Source organism: Trachypithecus francoisi, unplaced genomic scaffold (assembly GCF_009764315.1).
Source record: "Trachypithecus francoisi isolate TF-2019V2 unplaced genomic scaffold, Tfra_2.0 Lachesis_group11, whole genome shotgun sequence".
NCBI lineage: Eukaryota > Metazoa > Chordata > Mammalia > Primates > Cercopithecidae > Trachypithecus > Trachypithecus francoisi.
Window position 1 is genome coordinate 19,786,405 of NW_022681456.1, and position 21,023 is coordinate 19,807,427.

Sequence of the window (21,023 nt, forward strand, 5' to 3'; positions counted from 1 at the left end):
GATAGAGCTCCCCAGGCAGAAAGCACCCTGCATTAGTCTGTTTTCATACCGTTATAAAGAACTGTCAGAGACTGGGTAATTTATAAAGAAAAAAGGTTTAATTGACTCACAGTTTGGCATGGCTGAGGCCTCAGGAAACTTTCAATCGTGGCAGAAATCGTGGCAGAAGGCACCTCTTCACAGGGCGGCAGGAAGGAGAAATGAATGCAGAAGGAGCTGCCAAACACTTATAAAACCATCAGGTCTCGTGAGAACTCATGCACTATCACGAGAACAGCACGGGGGAACCAGCCCCCATGATTCAATCACCTCCACCTGGTCTCTCCCTTGACCTGTGGGGATTATGGGGATTACAATTCGAGATGAGATTTTGGGAGGGGACACAGCCAAACCATATCCCACGCAGACCCACGTCAGCAACCACCCACTCAGTGCTAAGTGCGTCCCACTGCTGTAACAGCATCACCCCAGGGCATGGCCTTTGACCCTCCCTTCCTTCAGATCATATGACCCCCTGTGGTCATTGCTGTGCCTCACATGTGACCAGCCGCCCAGGGTGTGCTGTGTCTGACCACTGAGCAATCTGTGTTCCCGTAGGTTCCACCCCTGAGAACAATATCTAACCTCTAGCTATTGAGCATGTATGTGTCCCAGGACCTTACGTGTACTTCCTCATTTAATCTTTACAACAACCCGAGAGACCCAGGAAATCCTTAGTCCCATTTAAAGATGGACGAGATGACATGTGACTTGCCCAAGGTCAAACTGAAGTGAGTAGTGAAAATGGGTTTAGCTCATCCAAAGACTTAATTCTTTTTTTTTTTTTTTGAGACAGAGTCTCACTCTGTAGCCCAGGCTGGAGTGCAGTGGTGCGATCTCCACTCACTGCAACCTCCACATCCCAGGTGTAAGCGATTCTCCTGCCTCAGCCTCCTGAGTAGGCAACCTCCGCATCCCAGGTGTAAGCGATTCTCCTGCCTCAGCCTCCTGAGTAGCTGGGACTACAGGTGCCCACCACCTCGCCCAGCTAATTTTTATATTTTTAGTAGAGACAGGGTTTCACCATGTTGGCCAGGCTGTTCTGACCTCAGGTGATCCACCCACCTTGGCCTCCCAAAGCACTGAGATTACAGGCGTGAGCCACCACACCAAGCCCCAAAGACTTAATTCTTATCCACTACATATAGGAGACCCCAAAATGAGAAATGCTCTAATGTGCAGAGTCTTCCCAAAACTGATTCAATGATTTTGTTAATGGCAACAATGGTAACAGCCCATAGAAAAGTACTCAAAGGCTGGGCGAGGTGGCTCACGCCTGTAATCCCACCACTTTGGGAGCTGGTGTGTTCCAGCTACCGGGGAGGCTGAGGTAGGAGGATGGCTTGGGAGGCTTGAGGCCTTCTCTCAAAAAAAAAAAAGATAAAAGAAAAGTAAACATATACACACACACACACGCACACACACTTGGGATTATACTGTATAAATGAGTCTCAACTGTGTTTTTTATTTATTATATATAGTTTGTGTAGTTTTCTTAAAGAGATGCAGGTCTCAATATTTTGCCCTGACTGGTCTTGAACTCCTGGGCTCAAGCTATCCTCTTCCTTCAGCCTCCCTAGTAAGCTGGGACTACAGGCTTGTGCCACTGCACCCGCCACTTTGTGTAGTTTGTTTATTGGTTGTTGGTTTTTTTGTTTTGTTTTTTTTTTTTTGTTTTTTTTCTTTTGAGACAGAGTCTTCCTCTGTTGCCCAGGCTGGAGTACAGTGGCGTGATCTTGGCTCACTGCAACCCCTGCCTCCTAGTTCAGGTGAGTCTCCTGTCTCAGCCTCCAGAATAGCTGGGATTACAGGCATGCACCACCACACCTGGCTAATTTTATTTATTTATTTATTTAATTGAGACAGAGTTTTGCTCTGTTGCCCAGGCTGGAGTGCAGTGGCGTGATCTCAGTGCTTTGCAACCTCTGCCTCCCCGGTGCAAGCAATTCTCCTGCCTCAGCCTCCCAAGTAGCTGGAATTACAGGCACATGCCACCACACCTGGCTGATTTTTTGTATTATTATTATTATTATTATTATTTTTTTTTTTTAGTAGAGATGGGGTTTCACCATGTTGGCCAGGCTGGTCTCAAACTCCTGGCCTCATGTGATCCACTTGCCTTGGCCTCCCAAAGTGTTGGGATTACAGGCATGAGCCACTGCGCCTGGCCAATTTGTGTGGTTTTAATGTCATTGAAACAGGGTGTTAAATGGCTGCATAGGAAAATATTTCATAGGAGGTTCCGTGAACTATTTGCTCACCCCGTTGCTGAACACCTACGCTGTTTTCAACTGTTGCACAATTGTGAAGATCGCTGTGGTAAACGTGCTGATGCTTAAGTCTTCTCTTCTTTACTTTAGAAAAGCTCCAAGAGCAACATTGGTGGTGCAACGCGTACATGTGTTTTCAAGGCTCTTAACATTGACATTTATGGCCAGGTGCGGTGACTCACGCCTGTAATCTCAACACTTTGGGAGGCTGAGGCAGGTGGATCACCAACCTGACCGACATGGTGAAACCCTATCTCTACTAAAAATACAAAAATCAGCCGGGTGTGATGACAGGCACCTGTAATCCCAGCTACTCGGGAGGCTGAGGCAGGAGAATCGCTTGAACCTGGGAGGTGAAGGTTGCAGTGAGCCGAGATCATACCACTGCACTCCAGCCTGGACAACAAGCGAGACTCTGTCTCAAAAAAAAAAAAGATTGACATTTATCAATTGCCAAGTCACCCTTCCTTCCTTCCTTCCTTCCTTCCTTCCTTCCTTCCTTCCCTCCCTCCCTCCCTCCCTCCCTCCTTCCTTCCTTCCTTCCTTTCTCTGACAGAGAGCAGTCTTATTCTGTTGCCCAGGCTGGTCTGGAACTCCTGGGCACAAGCAATCCTCCAGCCTTGGTCTCCCAAAGTGTTGGCGTGAGCCGTGGTACCCAATGGCTAAGTCACTCTCCAGGAAGATTATTCCAATGGAGATGCCTGCAGGCAATGACAATGAAAAACTCCCTCACAGCTGCTCCTGTGTGCTGCTGTTAGTTGGGCTGCCGTGAGAGGTAACGAGCACCCTGTCTCTGGGGGCATTCGAGCAGGTGCTGCATGAATGTTTTCCAGAGCTGCCGTGATTGGGAGAGAACAAGCATTGTTGGAGGTGAGACTTGTGCTGTGTTAAGGAAACTTCCAAGTCTCTGGGCCTCTTAGACTAACACTGAAAGTTCTGATTCTCTTTCCTCTTTTGAGTTCCCCCTGAAGCCTCACTAATTCTGCTCACAATGTCCCCAGGCAATTGTGTTGTGCCCAGAGCTGCCACCCGCACCCAGGGCCTCTTGAACAGGACTGCCAAGTGTCGGGCAGATCTGGCCTTACCTTCAGGTGCAGCAGGGCACTCTCCTTGTGGTGGTGAGGGGGACTCAGCTGGGGTCACTCAGACCTAGGTACAAATCCAGTCTCTGCCATTTCTCAGTGGGTGCCTCTGGGGCAGGCCATTTCATCTCCCTGAACTTAAATTTCCCATCTGTGAACTGGAGATCATTGTAGCTCTCACTCATTGGTCTATTAAATGAGACAAGCAAGTGCATACTCAAAATAAACGTAAGTCTTCAGTAGTTATTTACAGCCGGTGCAGTGGCTCACACCTGTAATCCCAGCACCTTGGGAGGCCAAGGCGAGCAGATCACTTGAGGCCAGGAGTTCGAGACCAGCCTGGCCAACATGGCGAAACCCCATCTTTACTAAAAATACAAAAATTAGCCAGGCATGATGACAGGCACCCGTAGTCCCAGGTATTCAGGTGGCTGAGGCACAAAAATTGTTTGAACCCCAGAATTGGAGGTTGCAGTGAGCCAAGATTGTGTCACTGCACTCCAGTCTGGGCAACAGAGCAAGACTCTGTCACAAACAAACACAACACAAATAGTAATTTGCTTTTTATTGGTTTGGGGTTTGTTCAGAGATTCTGAGGACAGGATCAGCCCACATGTGATGCTGTAGGCAAATGTCCACCCAGTGGGATTTGAGGGTCCTGGCTCTTCCTACCCCCTAAATACAGTTCCTCTCTGCTGCCCATCATGCTGCCTAACACCCCACCATGTGTCGCCTCTGTAGAGGAAGGCATGGAGGCAGATTGTATTTGGGATCTTGCTTTGTCACCCAGGCTGGAGTGCAGTGGCAGAATCCTAGCTCCCTGCAGCCTCAAACTCCTGGGTTCAAGTGATCCTCCCACCTCAGCCTTCTGAGTAGCTGAGACTACAGGTGAGTGCCACTATGCCTGGCTAATTTTTGTATCTATTGTCAAGATGCGGGTGTTGGTATGTTGTCCAGGCTGGTCGCGAACTCCTGGCCTCAAGCGATCCTTTCACCTTGACTTCCGAAAGTGCTGGGATTATAGGCATGAGCCACGCACCTAGCCTTATATGCTCTTCTTATGATGAGACTTTGACAAACCTCCCACTGCGGGGGTTGGGGGGAGTGGTCTACATTTCCTCTCCTTGATTCTGGGTGGGCCTGTGACGATGGAAGATATGACAAGAAGTGACACAGTCTCATTTCCACAATGAAGTCATACAGGGCAATTCTACTTTGATGCCTGGAACCCCAGAACTGGCACCCTGAGATGCCATGTAAGCAGTATGTCTGCCCCGGGATGGCCATGCTCTAAGGAGGCCCAGAAACCAGCTGGCAGGGAAAAATCCCATGCAGAAGCCCTGAGGCGACAGGAAGAATGAGAAACATCTGGGCAACCAAAGGAGAGACTTGCACCAGAATTGCCTAGCTGAACCCTTCCCTCATTTGTTTTTTTTAAGTATATAAGAGAGAAGATCTCCCTATGTTGCTTTTGTTGTTGTTGTTTGTTTTTGAGTTGGAGTTTCGCTCTTGTCGCCCAGGCTGGAGTGCAGTGGTATGGTCTCGGCTCACTGCAACATCTGCCTCCCAGGTTCAAGTGATTCTCCTGCCTCAGCTTCCCGAGTAGCTGGGATTACAGGTGCCCACCATCATACCCAGCTAATTTTTGTATTTTTAGTAGAGATGGAGTTTCATCATTTTGGCCAGGCTGGTCTTGAACTTCTGACCTCAGGTGACTCACCCTCCTTGGCCTCCCAAAGTGCTGGGATTACAGGTGTGAGCCACCACGCCTGTCCTCCCTATGTTTTTTTTTTAAGGCCAAGCGATCCTCCTGCCCTGGCCTCCTGACTTCCCAAATTCTTGACCAATGGAAACCCAGATAATGAAATGCTATTGTATTAGGCCTCTAAATTTTGGCATGTTTTGTTATGCAGCAATAGGTAACTGATACAAGCACAAAATCCTTCTTTTTTTCTTTTCTTTTCTTTTTTTTTTTGAGAGGGAGTCTTGCTCTATCACCCAGGCTGGAGTGAAAGGGCACAATCACAGTTCATTGCAACCTCGACCTTCCGGGCTCAAGTGGTAGATCGACATTTAATCTACTCTCTGCCAGACACTGTGTCAGGTCCTTTTACTTTCCGTAATAATAATAAATAATAACAACAGCAGCTTCAATTTATTCAACTTTAACAAATGCCAGGCACTATGCTATGGGTTTTATTATATACTCTCTTTGTTCTTTAAAATTATAATAGTAGAGACAGGGTCTTGCTATGTTGCCCAGGCTGGTCTCGAACTCCTGGCCTCAAGCAATCCTCCCACTTCAGCTTCTCAAAGTGTGAATTACAGGTGTGAACCACTGTGCCCAGCCTACATATAAAATCTCAGTCCTCACTACAACCCAATGAGTGCCCTATAGGCGCTGTTTTCATCCCCATTTTCCAGGTGAGGAACTAAGACTCAAAAAGACAAAATAACTGGTCCAAGGTCAAATAACCGTAACTGGCAGAGCTGGGACTTGAACTCGGGTCTGGATGGCTTCTGAGGCTGCTCCTACCATGTTAAAATGGCCTTTCTCAGCCTGGGGAATAGGCCCTAACCTAACCACTGTCTACCAGAGCAGGGGTGAACCAGGGGCTATCCCAGGCCCCATCTATCTTCCTTCTCTGTCCCCAGGGGTTCCTCTCTCTGCCTGGATCTTTCCAGGAGTCTCTCAACAGATACTCATACTCTCCCCCAACACTCCTTGCCAGCTGCTCTACCCCAGTCCTGGGAGACAGGGAGGTAGTAACCCATCTGCTCTGCTGACCCAGAATGGTGATATCTAAGCCTCACCCTACCTACCAGGGTCAGGCCCCTTGGGGAAGGAGGACTTCTGTTTCAAACTCAGCAATTCCGGAGTTACTTCCTAAGCAGCAGATGACCTGGGGAAAAGCTGACCCTGGAGCAGGCTTGGAGATTGTGACACACAGATACTAGCTGTGAACACCCCTGTGCTGGCAGCCTGCACATGGGGATGAACCTGGCCTGGTGCTGCTTCGAGGTGCTCCCAGTCTGTGGGGGACACAGAAAGGTAACTTAATGCATTGTTGTAACAATGGAATAATTTTTATTTTTTATTTTTCTTTGAGATGGAGTCTCACTGTCACCAAGGCTGGAGTGCAGTGGCATCATCTGGGCTCACTGCAGCCTCCACCTCCCAGGTTCAAGCAATTCTCATGCCTCAGCCTCCCAAGTAGCTGAGATTGTGGGCTTGTGCCACCATGCCCAGCTAATTTTTGTATTTTTTTAGTAGAGATGGGTTTTCACCATGTTGGCCAGGCTAGTCTTGAACTTCTGACCTCGGGTGATCTGCCCACCTCAGCCTCCCAAAGTGCTGGGATTACAGGTGTGAGCCACCACATCCAGCCAACAATGGAATAATTAATAGGGACAATAAACCCTTCCACTGAGGGAGTGTTGGCTCAGCATCCAGCATGGGGTTTGGGACTCTTCACAGTGTCCTACTTCAGCCAGGCATGGTGGTTCACGCTTGTAATCCCAGCACTTTGGGAGGACAAGGTGGGGGGACTGCATGAGCCCAGGAGTTCAGGACCAGCCTGGGCAACATAGTGAGACCCTGTCTCTAAAATGAACAAAACCAGCCAGGCAGGGCCAGGCGCGGTGGCTCACACCTGTAATCCCAGCACTTTGGGAGGCCAAGGCAGGCGGATCATGAGGTCAGAAGATCGAGACCATCCTGGCTAACACCGTGAAACCCCCGTCTCTACTAAAAAGTACAAAAAAAATTAGCCGAGCGTGATGGTGGGCACCTGTAGTCCCATCTACTCAGGAGGCTGAGGCAGGAGAATGGTGTGAACCCCAGTTTGCACCACTGCACTCCAGCCTGGGCGACAGAGGGAGACTCCATCTAAAAAAAAAAAGAAAAAGAAAAAGAAAGAAAATTTAAAAACTAGCCAGGCATGGTGGCACACAACTGTAGTCCCAGTTACTTGGGAGGCTGAGGTGGGAGGATCACTTGACCCAGGAGGTCAAGGATGCAGTGAGCCAAGATCACACCACTGCACTCCAGCCTGGGTGACAGAGGGAGACCCTGTCTCAAAAAAGATAAGGAAAAACATCTGGAAGGACCTCAGGAGGTTGGTACTAGTATGACCCCCATTTCACCAAGAGGGAAACTGAGGCTCAAAGAGATGCTCTAAGTGTTTAGAGAAGGTCCTATAGAAACCTGATGTTCTGCGATTCCAAACATCATGTTCCAGGTCACAATGTCACCTGCCCAGAGGTGGGAATTAGAGGCAGACTCTGAAGGCGGGGAGCCCCGTGGCCATATGGAGGGGTGGGGAGGAGGGTGAAAGACCACCTCGTGGCGGTGACCTCTGAGCTGAGCCTGACAACATGAGTAGGAGTTTGTCAGGTGGAAAAGAGAAAAGGGTGTCATCAGGGCAGGGGGCTTGGAAGGAGCAGAGGCAGGTGGCTGTGGGCAAGAGGCCAACACGTTCGGGAAACAGGGAGCACTTCTGGGCAGGAGGTGGAGGTAGAGGTGAAAGATGATTTCAGAAAGGTGTGCTAGGGCTGGATGCTGCAGGGCCTTGAATACCAGGCTTGGCATTGGGCCCAGGTCCAGCCCATGATGAGGAAGCAGGTCCTACCCTGAGGATGAGAGATGGGGGGATTAGATGCACGATAATGGCAGAAGCGGGGCTGCAGGCAGGAGTGACCTGGGAGGACACACTCCAGCCTTAAGGACCCCAGGTCCAGCCCCCATTACCGCCTCCTCCCACTTCCCCATCCCCCCAGCAGAAGAAATGGCAGAATGAACAGAGCTTCCCCAGGAGGCTGGGAAACTGGAAATAGGGGGAGATACTAATACGTCCACCAGTAGATCACGAACTCCTCAGTCTTGATTTGTTTGCCACATTCTTTTAAAAGCGATGCTCTGTGCCCCCTTCTGCAGCACATCTACTAAAATTGGAACAATATAGAGATTAGCAAAAAGAAAAGGGAAACAATTAAATACAAATTTTAAATATTAGAAAAAAAGGTAGTCGTGTTGGCTCACACTTGTCTTCCAAGCACTTTTGTTACAGGAAAGGGGTCCTGATCCAGACCCCAAGAGAGGGTTCTTGGATCTCGCGCAAGAACGAATTCAGGGCGATTCCATAGAGAAAAGTGAAAGCAAGTTTATTAAGAAAGTAAAGGAATAAAATAATGGTTACTCCATAGGCGGAGCAGCCCCGGGGGCTGCTGGTTGCCCATTTTTATGGTTATTTCTTGATGATGTGTTAAACAAGGGGTGGATTATCTATGTCTCCCCTTTTTAGACCATATAGGGTAACTTCCTGATGTTGCCATGGCATTTGTAAACTGTCATGGCGCGGGGGGAGTGCAGCAGTGAGGACAACCAGAGGTCATTCTTGTCACCATCTTGGTTTTGGTGGGTTTGGGCCGGCTCCTTTACTGCAACCTGTCTTATCAGCAAGGTCTTTATGACCTGTATCTTGTGCCGACCTTCTATTTCAACCTGTGACTTAGAATGCCTTAACCGTCTGGGAATGCAGCTCAGTAAGTCTCAGCCTCATTTTATCCATTGGAGATGCAGTTGCTCTGGTTTACACAGCTCTGATACTTTGAGAGGAAGAGGCGGAAGGATCGCTTGAGATCCAGCTACGTGGGAGGCTGAGGCGGGAGGAATGTATAAGCCCAGGAGTTGGAGACCAGTTTGGCCAACATAGTGAGAACTTTTTTTTTTTTTGAGAGGGAGCCTTGCTCTGTTGCCCAGGCTGGAGTGCAGTGGCGTGATCTCGGCTCACTGCAAGCTCCGCCTCCGGGGTTCATGCAATTCTCCTGCCTCAGCCTCCCAAATAGCTGGAACCACAAGTGCGTGCCTCCACGCCCGGCTAATTTTTTTGTATTTTTAGTAGAGACGGGGTTTCACCGTGTTAGCCAGGATGGTCTTGATCTCCTGACCTCGTGATCTGCCCGTCTCTGCCCCTCAAAGTGCTGAGATTACAGGCGTGAGCCACTGCGCCCGGCCCATAGTGAGAACATTTTACAAAAAATGAACAAAATTAGCCGGGCATGGTGGCACTTGCCTGTAGTCCCAGCTACTTGGGAGGCCGAGGTGGGAGGATTGTTTGAGCCTCGGAGGTTGAGGCTGCAGTGAGCCATGACAGATGCTACTGCATTTCAGCCTGGGTGATAGAGTGAGACCCTGGCTTTAAAAATTAAAATTTAAATTAAAAAAAAAAGCTATGCTACTAGAGGGGAATGCTGAACCCAGTTAGGATCTCAGAAGAGATTTCAGGTGAAACCGCCCGAACTTTCGTGGGCAGGGTGGGGCTTTCTCCACCTGGGATTTTCTCAAATCCTCTGTCACCATTCATTACCAGGAGCAGCTTGACACCCTCTGGTCCCTCTGCTCTCGGGAAATGAACCTCCTAGTTTCACCCTCTAACTGTCCCTCTCCGCCTTCCTGCAGTCCTTACCCATCGGCTTGTATCTCAGTTTCAAAGTGGAGAGAGAGGACAGTGGAGAGTGGGAAGACCCTAGGAAGCTCCCGGGAGCTGTACCTTTAAGGGCAGGGGCGGGGCGAGTCTTCTGGGGTGTGTCCCGAGGGGGCGTGTCCCGAGGGCGTGGCCGGGACCGGGGCAGGGCGAGCCGGGGCGGGCCCGGACGGGAAGAGTAGGAGCCCGTACGCTGCAGCAGGCGGGGCACCCGGGCCTGCGGCTTCGCTGGCGGAAGGTCGGGCCGGCGGCCAGGGACCTGGAAGGCTGCGAGGACCTGCGACGTCGAGGTTCGGAGTTTGCGGGTCCCAGGCCCGGCCCGAGTAAGAAAAAGCCGCCTCCCCGCAAGGCCGGAGGAACCGGGCGCCCCGAGTTCGACTTCTCAATCTCGGTCCGGATCGGGAAACGGAGCACGGAAATGTTCCTGAGGTCTCTTCCCTGGAAAGTGCAGCCCCGATTTCCCGTCCCAGACCCTTAGCAGATCGGCGACCATCCGAGCGCTAGACATAGGCCCACGTGTACAGAGGACGCTCAGTAAATGCTCACTAGTGAATCAGTAAAATAAATCGGCGGCAAAGAGAGACAACACGCATGCTGATCTTCAGGTGTTGGGGACACCAGGGAGGCGAGCATTTATTGTGCTCTTATTGTATACCCCGTCGGCCAGCATTTGTGTCCATTTTACACATGAGGAATAAGAGGCTCGGAGAGGTGAAGTATCCTTAAGGCCACACAGATAGTAAGTGGCTGAGACGAATTTGAAACCAGGGGTGTCCTGTTTCAACTTGGTGCCAAATAGAGTAACTCGGACTCCACTTGGAGGGGTTCAGGAGAACCACAGAAGAGGAAGGGCCGTGTCTTCCGTGGACAGGTAAGGAACCGTGGCTGGGACAGGTGCCTTTCTGATCTCTCTTCCCCTCCCTACCTCCTCTCCCTCCCCTCAGGCTGCCAGTACATTGAGAAACACCTGTGCAGACTTAAAGACTAAAACGGTTTTATGGGGTTTGGTTTCCTGATTGCAAAAATAAGACATACTCACCGTAGAACACATGAAAAAGCCAAAACAGGAAATTTAGTTTGCTGAGGACTTTTGTTTTTCCAGTTTAATTCCTTTGAAATAAATTGAAGCCATTATGGCCCTGGGCTTGAGGGAAGAGGCACATGGTAGTGACCAGCCCAGCCCCACTGCTAACCGGCTGTCTCTGAGCAACTCACTTCCCTCTTGCCCTTAAGTTCCCTGTCGGAGGGGCTGTGGGCTCTGTGACCCTCTTGCTGTGTGACCTTCGGCGGGTTACAGAATTCCTCTCCTGGGCATGGTGGCTCATGCCTGTATTCCCAGCACTTTGGGAGGTCGAGGTCGGCAGATCACTTGAAGCTCAGAGTTCGAGACCAGCCTGGTCAACATGGTGAAACCCCGTCTCCATTAAAAATACAAAAATTAGCTGGGCATGGTGGTGTGTGCCTGTAATCCCAGCTACTCAGGAGGCTGAGGCAGGAGAATCACTTGCACCTGGGAGGCATTGGTTGCAGTGAGCTGAGATCGTGCCACTGCACTCCAGCTTGGGTGACAGAGCAAGCCTCCATCTGAAAAAACAAAAAAACAAAACAAAAAAAACTCCTCTGAGCCCCTGTCCCTGTTGTGCAGGATGCGGGGGTGACATTTCCAGAATTGTTCTGAGGACTGGATGAGGGAGGCATGGTACAGGGAGGAAACAAGCCTGGCTTCACTTCTCTGTGCCTCAGTTAGTTCATCTGTGAAATGGAATGGTAATGCTATCCCCCTCGGCATGTTGTGAGGATAGAATGAGGTCATCCATGTAAAGCTTGGCTCCTTGTAAGACACAGAACAACAGCATTGCTTAGTGGGCTCCATAAAATGTGGTGGGCAAGCCTCTCTAGGTCTCGAACTGGTGGCCTAGAGGCCAAGTCCACCCCAGAAGTAGAGTTTGTTTTGTTTTGTTTTGTTTTGTTTTGAGGGCTTCTGCAATCCCACCCACTGCCCATTTCCCACATGTATGTCACCCAGCTGGCCCCAGAAGCCTGAGACTCTGAATCTTGGTTCAAGTCCCTAGTCCCTTGCAGCCCTGACATTCTGGCCTCAGGCTGGGGGTCAGGTGGGACAGGGTAGGTTTTCATGGGGACTCAGGAAGAAGGGCGTATCTGATCTGCGCACTGAATAGGCAGGGCCTTGGGTCCCTCCAGTGAGACTATGCAGAACACGGTTTCTCCATCAGCTTTCCTTTGCTGCTAGGAGGCAGGAAGGCAGTTCCTTAACTGAGAAAGTCTTCCAGCCCCTTTTGCTGGGTCCATGGGTTTTCAGTGACATTGTCCCCCCTTCTCACTCCCACCTTGCAGGCCACTGGAGCCGCCAGCTGTTTGGAACTGAGCTACTGCAGAAAGGGAAGTGGAGAGTGAGGGCCAGGCCCCGTGGGGGCGGATGGCCGGCAGATGGCTGGATCTGCGCTGGGCACTGAGTGTGCTTTGTGTGCTGCTAATGGCGGAGACAGTGTCTGGGGCTAGGGACTCGTCTACAGGGGCTCACATGAGCCCTCAATTTCCAGCTTCAGGTGTGAACCAGACCCCCGTGGTAGACGTGAGTATCCTGATAGGAACCTGGGGTTGGATGGGGCTGTGTTCCTCCAATCGATAAATATCTGTTGAGCATCTGCTATGTGCCAGGCACTGACCACAGCCTGGGATATACCAGGGAACAACACAGACAAAACTCACTACTCTCAAGGAGCTGACAGTCTCCTGAATAGACAGATCAAGAAGTAAATGTATACACTTTGGGAGGCTGAGGCCAGGATTTCGAGACCAGCCTGGCTATGGTGTCAAAACCCTGTATCTCCTAAAAATACAAAAACTAGCCGAGCGTGGTGGCGGACGCCTGTAATCCTCAGAACCCTGAGACAGGAGAATTGCTTGAACCCGTGAGGTGGATGTTGCAGTGAGCCAGGATTGTGCCACTGCACTCCAGCCTGGGCAGCAAAGCAAGACTCTGTCTTAACAAAAAAAGAGAAGTAAGCATATACATTTCAGGTGGTGATGTGCTAAGTGCCCCGCACACAATTGCTAAAGTGGTATGGGGGAACGGCGTAAGCATTTCCAAATATTTCAGATTGAGTGGTCACAGATGATCTTTGAGGCAAGCCACTGAATGGAGAGAGGAAACCACCTACATAGACATCCCAGGGAAGAGCATTCTGGGCAAAGGGAACAGCAAGTACAAAGATTCTGGAGCAGGAACAAGCTTAGTGTGTTCCCGGAATAGCAGGGAGGCTAGAATGGATGGAACAGAGCAAGTGAGAGGAAGAATGTTAAGAGAGGAGGATGGAGAGGTAATGGCGGGCAGATTACAAAAGGCCTTACAGGCTGCGGCTAGGAGGTGAGAATTGTTTTGCGGTAGTGGGGAGCCAATGGAAGATTTTAAGCAGAGGGTACCAAAATCTGTGTTAGTCAGAGTTCTCTAGTGGGACAGAACTAATAGGATAGATGTATATATAAAGGGGAGTTTTTTAAGGAATATTGACTCACATGATCACAGATGAGGTCCCACAATAGGTCATCTGCAAGCTGAAGAGCGAGGAAGTCAGTCTGAATCCCAAAACCTCAAGAGTAGGGAAGCCGACAGTGCAGCCTTCAGTCTGTGGCTGAAGGTCCAAGAGTCCCAAAGCTGAAGAACTTGGAGTCTGATGTTTGAGGGCAGGAAGCATCCAGCACAGGAGAAAGATGCAGGCCAGAAGACCAAGCCAGTCTAGTCTTTCCACATTCTTCTGCCTGCTTTTGTTCTGGCTGTGCTGGTAGCTGATTAGATTGTACCCACCCAGATTGAGGGTGGGTCTGCCTTTCCTAGTCCACTGACTCAAATTTTTTTTTTTTTTGAGAACAGTTTCACTCTATACCCAGGCTGGAGGCAAAGGCTGGCGACCTCAGCTCACTGCAACCTCTGCCTCCCGGATTCAAGCAATTCTCATGCACAGCCTCCCGAGTAGTTGGGATTACAGGTGCACGCCACCACACCTGGCTAATTTTTTTGTATTTTTAGTAGAACCAGGATTTCACCATGTTGGCCAGGCTGGTATTGAACTCCCAGCCTCTCTCTTTCTCCCAGTGGTGGGAGAAAGAGAGCAGTCGTGGATGACTCCAGGTTTCTGGCCTGATCAGCTGAGGGTCCGCTGGTGCTGTGATTTGAATGGAGAGCACTGAAGGAGGACCAGTGACGACACTGGAGTTAGAGGCAAGAGGCCTTCCTCCCAGGGCAGGGAGGGCACAGCCCACTGAGACGGGCTACAGAGAACTTACATCTTTCCGCTCTGATGTCTGTAAGGGGAGCAGAGGAGGTCACAGCGGATCTGGAGTGAAGGAACAAAAGCAGGGGACTGCTCAAGATGACCCCCTGGAGTCCCCTGTAACTGCCAGGGGCTGGAGTTCTCGCCATTTCTTCAGCAGGAATCCCAAACTCAAACTGATGGGCTGAGAGCATTCAACGCCCACAGCAACTTTATGAGGCTGCAAAGTGCCTTCAAGTCCACCCTCTGAAGCAGGCAACAGGCAATTAAGCCCATTTTACAGATGGGAAGGTGGTTTGTGGTTACTGTGGTTATAAAATTGAGTACCCCCTCTTGGAGCGTGCTCCCTGGGGGCAGGAAAACTGGGAGATCATACCAGATTATTGTGCCAGATAATCTCTCCAAGTTATTGAGTACTTACGTCAGCCCTTTGCTCACAAGTCCTCCCCTAAACCCCATGAGGTGGGAGGTGCTATAGATGAAGGCTCCGAGGTTCAGGGAGGTGAAGGTGGCCAGGAGGAAAGTGGCAGAGCCAGGTTGAGAACTCTTGGCTGCTTCATGCTAAATCTGTCCCCTTCCCCTCTAGTCCACCGCCTCCCAGGACAGATGGGCCAGCTGCCTTTCTGGAAGTCCCCACCATCCAGGGAGCCTGCAGGCTGGGAAAGGCCCCTCCAGCCCCTTACCTTAGGTCCTTTTCAAGTAGTCATTATGCAACAAATATTTATTGAGCACCTACTGTGTGCCAGGGCCTGTGCCACGTGCTAAGGGGTTAGCAGGAAGCAGAGAGACCTGGTCCCTGCCCCCCTGGAGCTTATACTCTAGTGGGGTCATGGATGAGAAGCAAGTTGACAAATCATTCCACAGGGTGAGGGGGAGGGGACGCTGCTCTGCTTAGGCTATCATGGAAGGCCTCCCTGAGGACAGGACATTTTGACCAAGACCTGAATGGCTTATGAAGATCCAGGGGAAGTGCGGGAACAGTAGATGCAAAGGCCCTGGGGCAGGAACAGAATGACAGATTTTGCAAAGTGGCTGGAACAGTGAACAAGGGAGAAGGAAGGGAGACCAGGCAGGAGAGAACAGGGGCCAGATCATACAGGGCCCTGGGAACCACTGCAGAGTTGGCTATCAGTGAGAGGAAGGTGGGAGCCATGGGAGGCTTTAGAGCACAGGAAGATGTGATCTGACATAAGTTTTTATAAGAATTCCAAGGCATTAAGTCTGTTACCCTTTCCCGTCCAGTCTGACCCCTGTGTGCACCTCTCTGGGTTTCCTGGGACTGAGTTAGTGATGCAGGAAAGAGGGTGGGAAGAACTGGAAGGAAGTGAAGTCACCCCCTCTTCCCCACACGCAGAACAATCCCACCTTCCTCTGTCTCTCTTGAGCAGAGAGCTGGGGAGGGGTCCTGAGGGACCTGGGGGAGGGCTGTGCAGCTCGGGGAGGGCGGAGCGAGGCAGACTGTACAATAATGTGATTTGGGAGGCCAGATTTGGGGGAGCTGCCTTGCTGACTCATTCTGCTGTCAGCGAGATGGGGTGACATCCCGCATCCTCCCTGGCTGACCCCGAGGACAGGGAGGAGGGAGGGGAGGAAGATAGTGAGAGGGCAGGAAATGGAGGCTGCCCCTGCCCAGTTGGGCAGTTTCCTCAGGAGCTGTAGCAGGTAACTTTTAGCAGGTGGAGCTGAGTTTGGAGCCACTTCTCAGTGGTGGGCTGTGTGCCACTTTGCCTCTCTGTGCCTCAGTTTTCTCATCTGTGAAGTGGAAATAATCGTGCCAACCTCCTGGGTCTCTGATGAAGACTGAATGAGTGAGATGATGCCCAGCACAGTGTGCAGCACGACTGTTAGGAGGGCCTGCTCTGCCAGGCACTGTGCGAGACTTTGGTGGGAGGGACAGATAAACAAGTCTATGATCCTGCCTGGGTATGGTGGCTCACACCTGTAATCCCAGCACTTTGGGAGGCTGAGGCATGTGGATCACTTCAGGCCAGGAGTTCGAGACCAGCCTGGCCAAAATAGCAAAACCATCTCTACTAAAATACAAAAATTACCTGGGCATGGTGGTGGGCACCTGTAATCCCAGCTACTCGGGAGGCTGAGGTAGGAGAATCTCTTGAACCCATGAGGTAGAGGTTGCAGTGAGCTGAGATCACACCACTGCCCTCCTGCCTGGGTGATGGAGTGAGACTCCATCTCAAAAAAGGAAAAAAAATAAAAAGTAACTGGGAGGGCCTACTAGGCTGGGAGTAGTCAGGGAGGGCTTCCTGCAAGAAGTGTCCTGGGACCAAGAATTGGATGGTGAACGTGGATTAACTAGAACGAAAGGAGCCGTGGCACCAAGCAGAAGGAACAGCATGTGCAAAAGCTGGACCAATGCCAGGAGGGTCTGGGCATTCCAGGACCTGACAGCTGACCAGACGAGCTTTACTGGAGACTGACAAGGGCAGAACACAGGGACCAAAAACAGGCAAAGGAGGGCTCTTCAGCAGCTGGAGGAGGGAGCACTTTAGAAAGAGCCCCTCTGGTAAGATTGGGGGTAAGAGGCCGAATGAGAACCTCTGTAATTGTTCTTCGTGGTGGTGGAGATGGAAGGAAGGGATGAATTCAAGCATTGTTTAAGAGAGAAAAATTTTTGGCCAGGCTTGGTGGCCCATCCCTGTAATCCCAGCACGTTGGAAGGCCAAGGCGGGAGGATCGCTTGAGCCCAGCAGTTTGAGACTAGCCTGGCCAACATGGCGAGACCCCTTCTCAACAAAAAATTTAAAAATTAGCCTCGTGTGATGCACACCTGTGGTGTCAGCTACTCAGGAGGCTGAGGTAGGAGACTGCTTGAGCCTGGGTGGTTGAGGCTGGAGTGAGCTGTGATCATGCCACTGCACTCCAGCCTGGGTGACATAGACAGAACCTGTCTCAAAAATAAATAAATAAATAATTAAAACTTAGATGATGATAATGCAACCTTTTTTTATTTTTTTTTTGGAGACGTAGTTTCGCTCTTGTTGCCCAGGCTGGAGTGCAATGGCGCAATCTCAGCTCACTGCAATCTCCGCCTCCCAGGTTCAAGCGATTCTCCTGCCTCAGCTTCCCAAGTAGCTGGGATTACAGGTGCCTGCCACCACACCCAGCTTTTTGTATTTTTAGTAGAGACAGGGTTTCACCATGTTGGTCAGGCTGGTCTCGAACTCCTGACCTCAGGTGATCTACCTGCCTCCGCCTCCCAAAGTGCTGGGATTACAGGTGTGACCCACTGCGCCCAGCCTATTTTTTTTTTTTTTCTTTTTTTTGAGACAGAGTCTCACTCTGTTGCCCAGCCTGGAGTACAATGGTATGATCTTGGCTCACTGCAACCTCCGCCTCCCAGGTTCAAGCGATCCTCCTGCCTCCGCTTCCCAAGTAGCTGCGATTACAGGCACCCACCACAATGCCCGGCTAACTTTTTGTATTTTTGGTAGAGACAGGGTTTCACCATGTTGATCAGGCTAGTCTCAAACTCCTGACCTCAGGTGATCCACCTGCCTTCGCCTTCCAAAGTGCTGGGATTACAGGTGTGACCCACTGTGCCCAGCCTTTTTTTTTTTTTTCTTTTTTTTTTGAGATAGAGTCTCACTCTGTTGCCCAGCCTGGAGTGCAATGGTGTGATCTCGGCTCACTGCAACCTCCTCTTCCTGGGTTCAAGTGATTCTCCAGCCTCAGCCTCCTGAGTAGCTGGGAACACAGGCGCACGCCACCACGCCCAGCTAATTTTTATATTTTTAGTGGAGATGGAGTTTCACCATGTTGGCCAGGCTGGTCTCAAACTCATGGCCTCAAGCACTGGGATTACAGATGTGAGCCACCATGCCTGGCCTCCCTGTCCTTATCCCGTTCTTATCTAGGCATGTGGGTATTATTGCCCCCATTGTTCAGAGGAGAAAACTGAGGTTAATTTACTTGCCCAAGATCACTCAACTCGAAGGATGCAAATTAGAATTTCAACCAGGCAGTTTCATGAGAGAGGAGGCTCAGTAGGGGGAGCTGTACTGCCTCCCAATATGATTATTATTGTTCTTCCCAGAGGAGGAAATGGCAGCCTGCCTGCTTCCCTGGCCCCCATTTAGTGTCCTCCCTCCTTGTGCTGGGCAGGACCCTCTTTATCAGAAACCCCTTCGGTGACTTTATCTCCCTGGGAAATTCCTGGGCCCCAGCAAAGCCACAGGCCCAGGCTTAGGGCAAGACTGAAACCCTTCCCCCAGCAGTATGGAAGGAGCCCAGCTGACTTTTGCTTTTGGGTGGGAGCTGGGGATGGGATAAGGGAATCTCAGGACAGGAACTTGAGACTTGCTTCTGCATTTTTTGGTGGGAATAGTTGATGGAGATTCCCAAGCCTGGGTTGGGATGTGCACACCATCACTCCAGCCTGGGGCACAGGCTTTTTCTGTAAAGAGCCAGATAGTAGGGCGGGTGTGAGCTCACATTTGTAGCTCCAGCCACTTAGGAGGTTGAAGTCAGGGGAATTCCTTAAGCCCAAGAGTTTGAGGCTGCAGGGAGCTATACTCATGCTTCTGCACTCCAGCCTGGACAACAGTGAGACCTTGTCTGAAAAAAAAAAAAAGAGAGAGAGAGAAAAAAGAGACCAGGCACACTGAACACACCTGTAATCCCAGCACTTTGGGAGGCTGAGGCAGCACTTTGGGATCACTTGAGGCCAGGAGTTTGAGAGTAGCCTGGCCAACATGGTGAAACCCCTTCTCTTCTAAAAATAAAAAAATAGTCAGGCGTGGTGGCACATGTCTGTGATCCCAGCTCCTCCAGAGGCTGAGGCAGGATAATCATTTGAACCCAGGAGGCAGAGGTCACAGTGAGCTGAGATCTGACCACTATACTTCAGCGTGGGCAACAGAGCAAGACTCCGTCAAAGAAAGAAAGAGAGAAAGAGAGAGAGAGAGAAAGAAAGAGAAAAAGGAAGGAAAGGAAAGCGAGAAAGAGAAAAGAAACGAATAGGAACTAGACAGTAAATATTTTCAACTTTGTGGGCCGCATGGTTTCTACAACTACTCAGTGCTCTCACAGTGCCCAGGCAGCCACAGATTGTACGTCAATGAATGGGTGTGGCTGTGCTCCAGTAAAATATTTATGGACATGGAAATTTGGATTTTCTATAATTTTATATGTCATGGAAAATTCTTCTTTTGACTTAATGTCTCCCAACCATTTAAACATGTAAGAATCATTCTTGGCTTGCAGGCTGTGCATAACCAGATGGCGGGCTGGATGTGGTCCAGGGGCCGACGTTTGCTGACCCTTGGCTTACCCATGTGTTAAAGGGGAATCATGCCATTTGCCTCACAGGAGTGTTGGAAAGACTACACGAAATCACTTAGTCATTCAAACAGCCATTAACTCAAATGTATTAAGCCCCTACTATGGGCCAGTCTCAGGGCAAATACAAGAATGCAGACAAAAAAAAATTCAGGCCAGGTTTGGTGGTTCATGCCTATAATCCCAGCACATTGGGAGGCTGAGGTGGGAGGATGGTTTGAGGCCAGGAGTTCGAGACCAGCCTAGGCAACGTAGCGACACCTCCATCTCTACAAAAAATATTTTTTAAAAAATTAACTGGGTGTGGTAGTGTATGTCTGTAGTCCCAGCTACTTGGGAGGCAAAGGCAGGAGGATCACATGCGCCCAGGAGTTCGAGGCTGAAGTGAGCCATGATTGCCCCACTGCACTCCAGCCTGAGTGACAAAGCACCCTGTCTCTAAAATAATAAAATTCAGTAAACAAGGAAATGAACAAAATAAAGATTGTGATAACTTCTATGAATGCAGAAAACTGGGTGTTAATAGTGGAGATGGGGTAATAGCTACTTTACATGGACAGTCTTTGAGGAGGGCAAATTTGAACATCTGTAATCTCATTTGATTTCTTTATCAATGGGATTGGTATAATTAGTCCCGTTTTACTAATGAGACTGAAGCTCAAAGAGAGGAAGGGAATTGCTACAGACGGTGGAGCTGGTTGGGCGCGGAGGCTCACACCTGTAATCCCAGTACTTTGGGAGGCTGAGTTAGGTGGATCACTTGAGGTCACGAGTTCAAGACCAGCCTGGCCAACACAGTGAAACCCCATCCTTACCCAAAATGCAAAAATTAGCCAGGTGTGATGTTGCTTGCATGTAGTCCCAGGTATTCAGGTGGCTGAGGCAGGAGAATCACTTGAACCCATTAAGTGGAGGTTACAGTGAGCCAAGATTGCACTACTGTACTCCAGCCTAGGCGACAGAGGGAGACTCTGTCTCAAAGGAGAAAAAGGGGCTGGGCATGGTGGCTCACACCTGTAATCCGAGCACTCTGGGAGGCCAAGGCGGGTAGATCACTTGAGGTTAGAAGTTCAAGACCAGCCTGGCCAACGTGGCAAAACCCCATTTCTACTAAAAATACAAAAATTAGCTGAGCGTGTTGGTGGGCACCTGTAGTCCTAGCTACTCAGGAGGCTGAGGCAGGAGAATCAGTTGAACCCAAGAGGCAGAGGTTGCAGTTAGCCGAGATTGTGCCATTGGTGCCATTGCACTCCAGCCTGGGCGACAGAGCGAGACTCTGTCTCAAAAAAAAAAAAAAAAAAAAAAAATCTGAGTGGCTGAGTGGGTATTATGCTCAGGTTGTCCTGATCTCAAAAAAGTTTTTTTTTTTTTGAGATGGAGCTTGCTCTGTCACTCAGGCTGGAGAGCAGTGGTGCCATCATAGTTCACTGCAGCCTCAACCTCCCAGACTCAAGCAATCCTCTCACCTCAGCCTCCGAAGTAGCTGGGACCACAGGCGTGTGCCACCATCCCTGGCTCATTTTTAAATTTTTTTTGTAGCAATGGGGTCTTACTGTG

The 21,023-nt window shown here is 50.2% G+C and overlaps 1 protein-coding gene across 3 annotated transcripts in view; it reads left to right on the forward strand.

Moving 5' to 3' along the window:
• Nucleotides 1-10,030: 10,030 nt before the first annotated feature.
• The window catches only part of SLC8B1 (solute carrier family 8 member B1), a 35,759-nt gene continuing 24,766 nt past the window's right edge, over nucleotides 10,031-21,023 (forward strand). For all 3 annotated transcript variants that reach the window (XM_033220487.1, XM_033220488.1, XM_033220489.1), the window contains exons 1-2: nucleotides 10,031-10,747; nucleotides 12,232-12,469. In XM_033220487.1, the coding sequence (XP_033076378.1) occupies nucleotides 12,314-12,469 (156 nt within the window). In that variant the 5' untranslated portion in view covers nucleotides 10,031-10,747; nucleotides 12,232-12,313. The remainder of the gene's footprint in view (nucleotides 10,748-12,231; nucleotides 12,470-21,023) is intronic.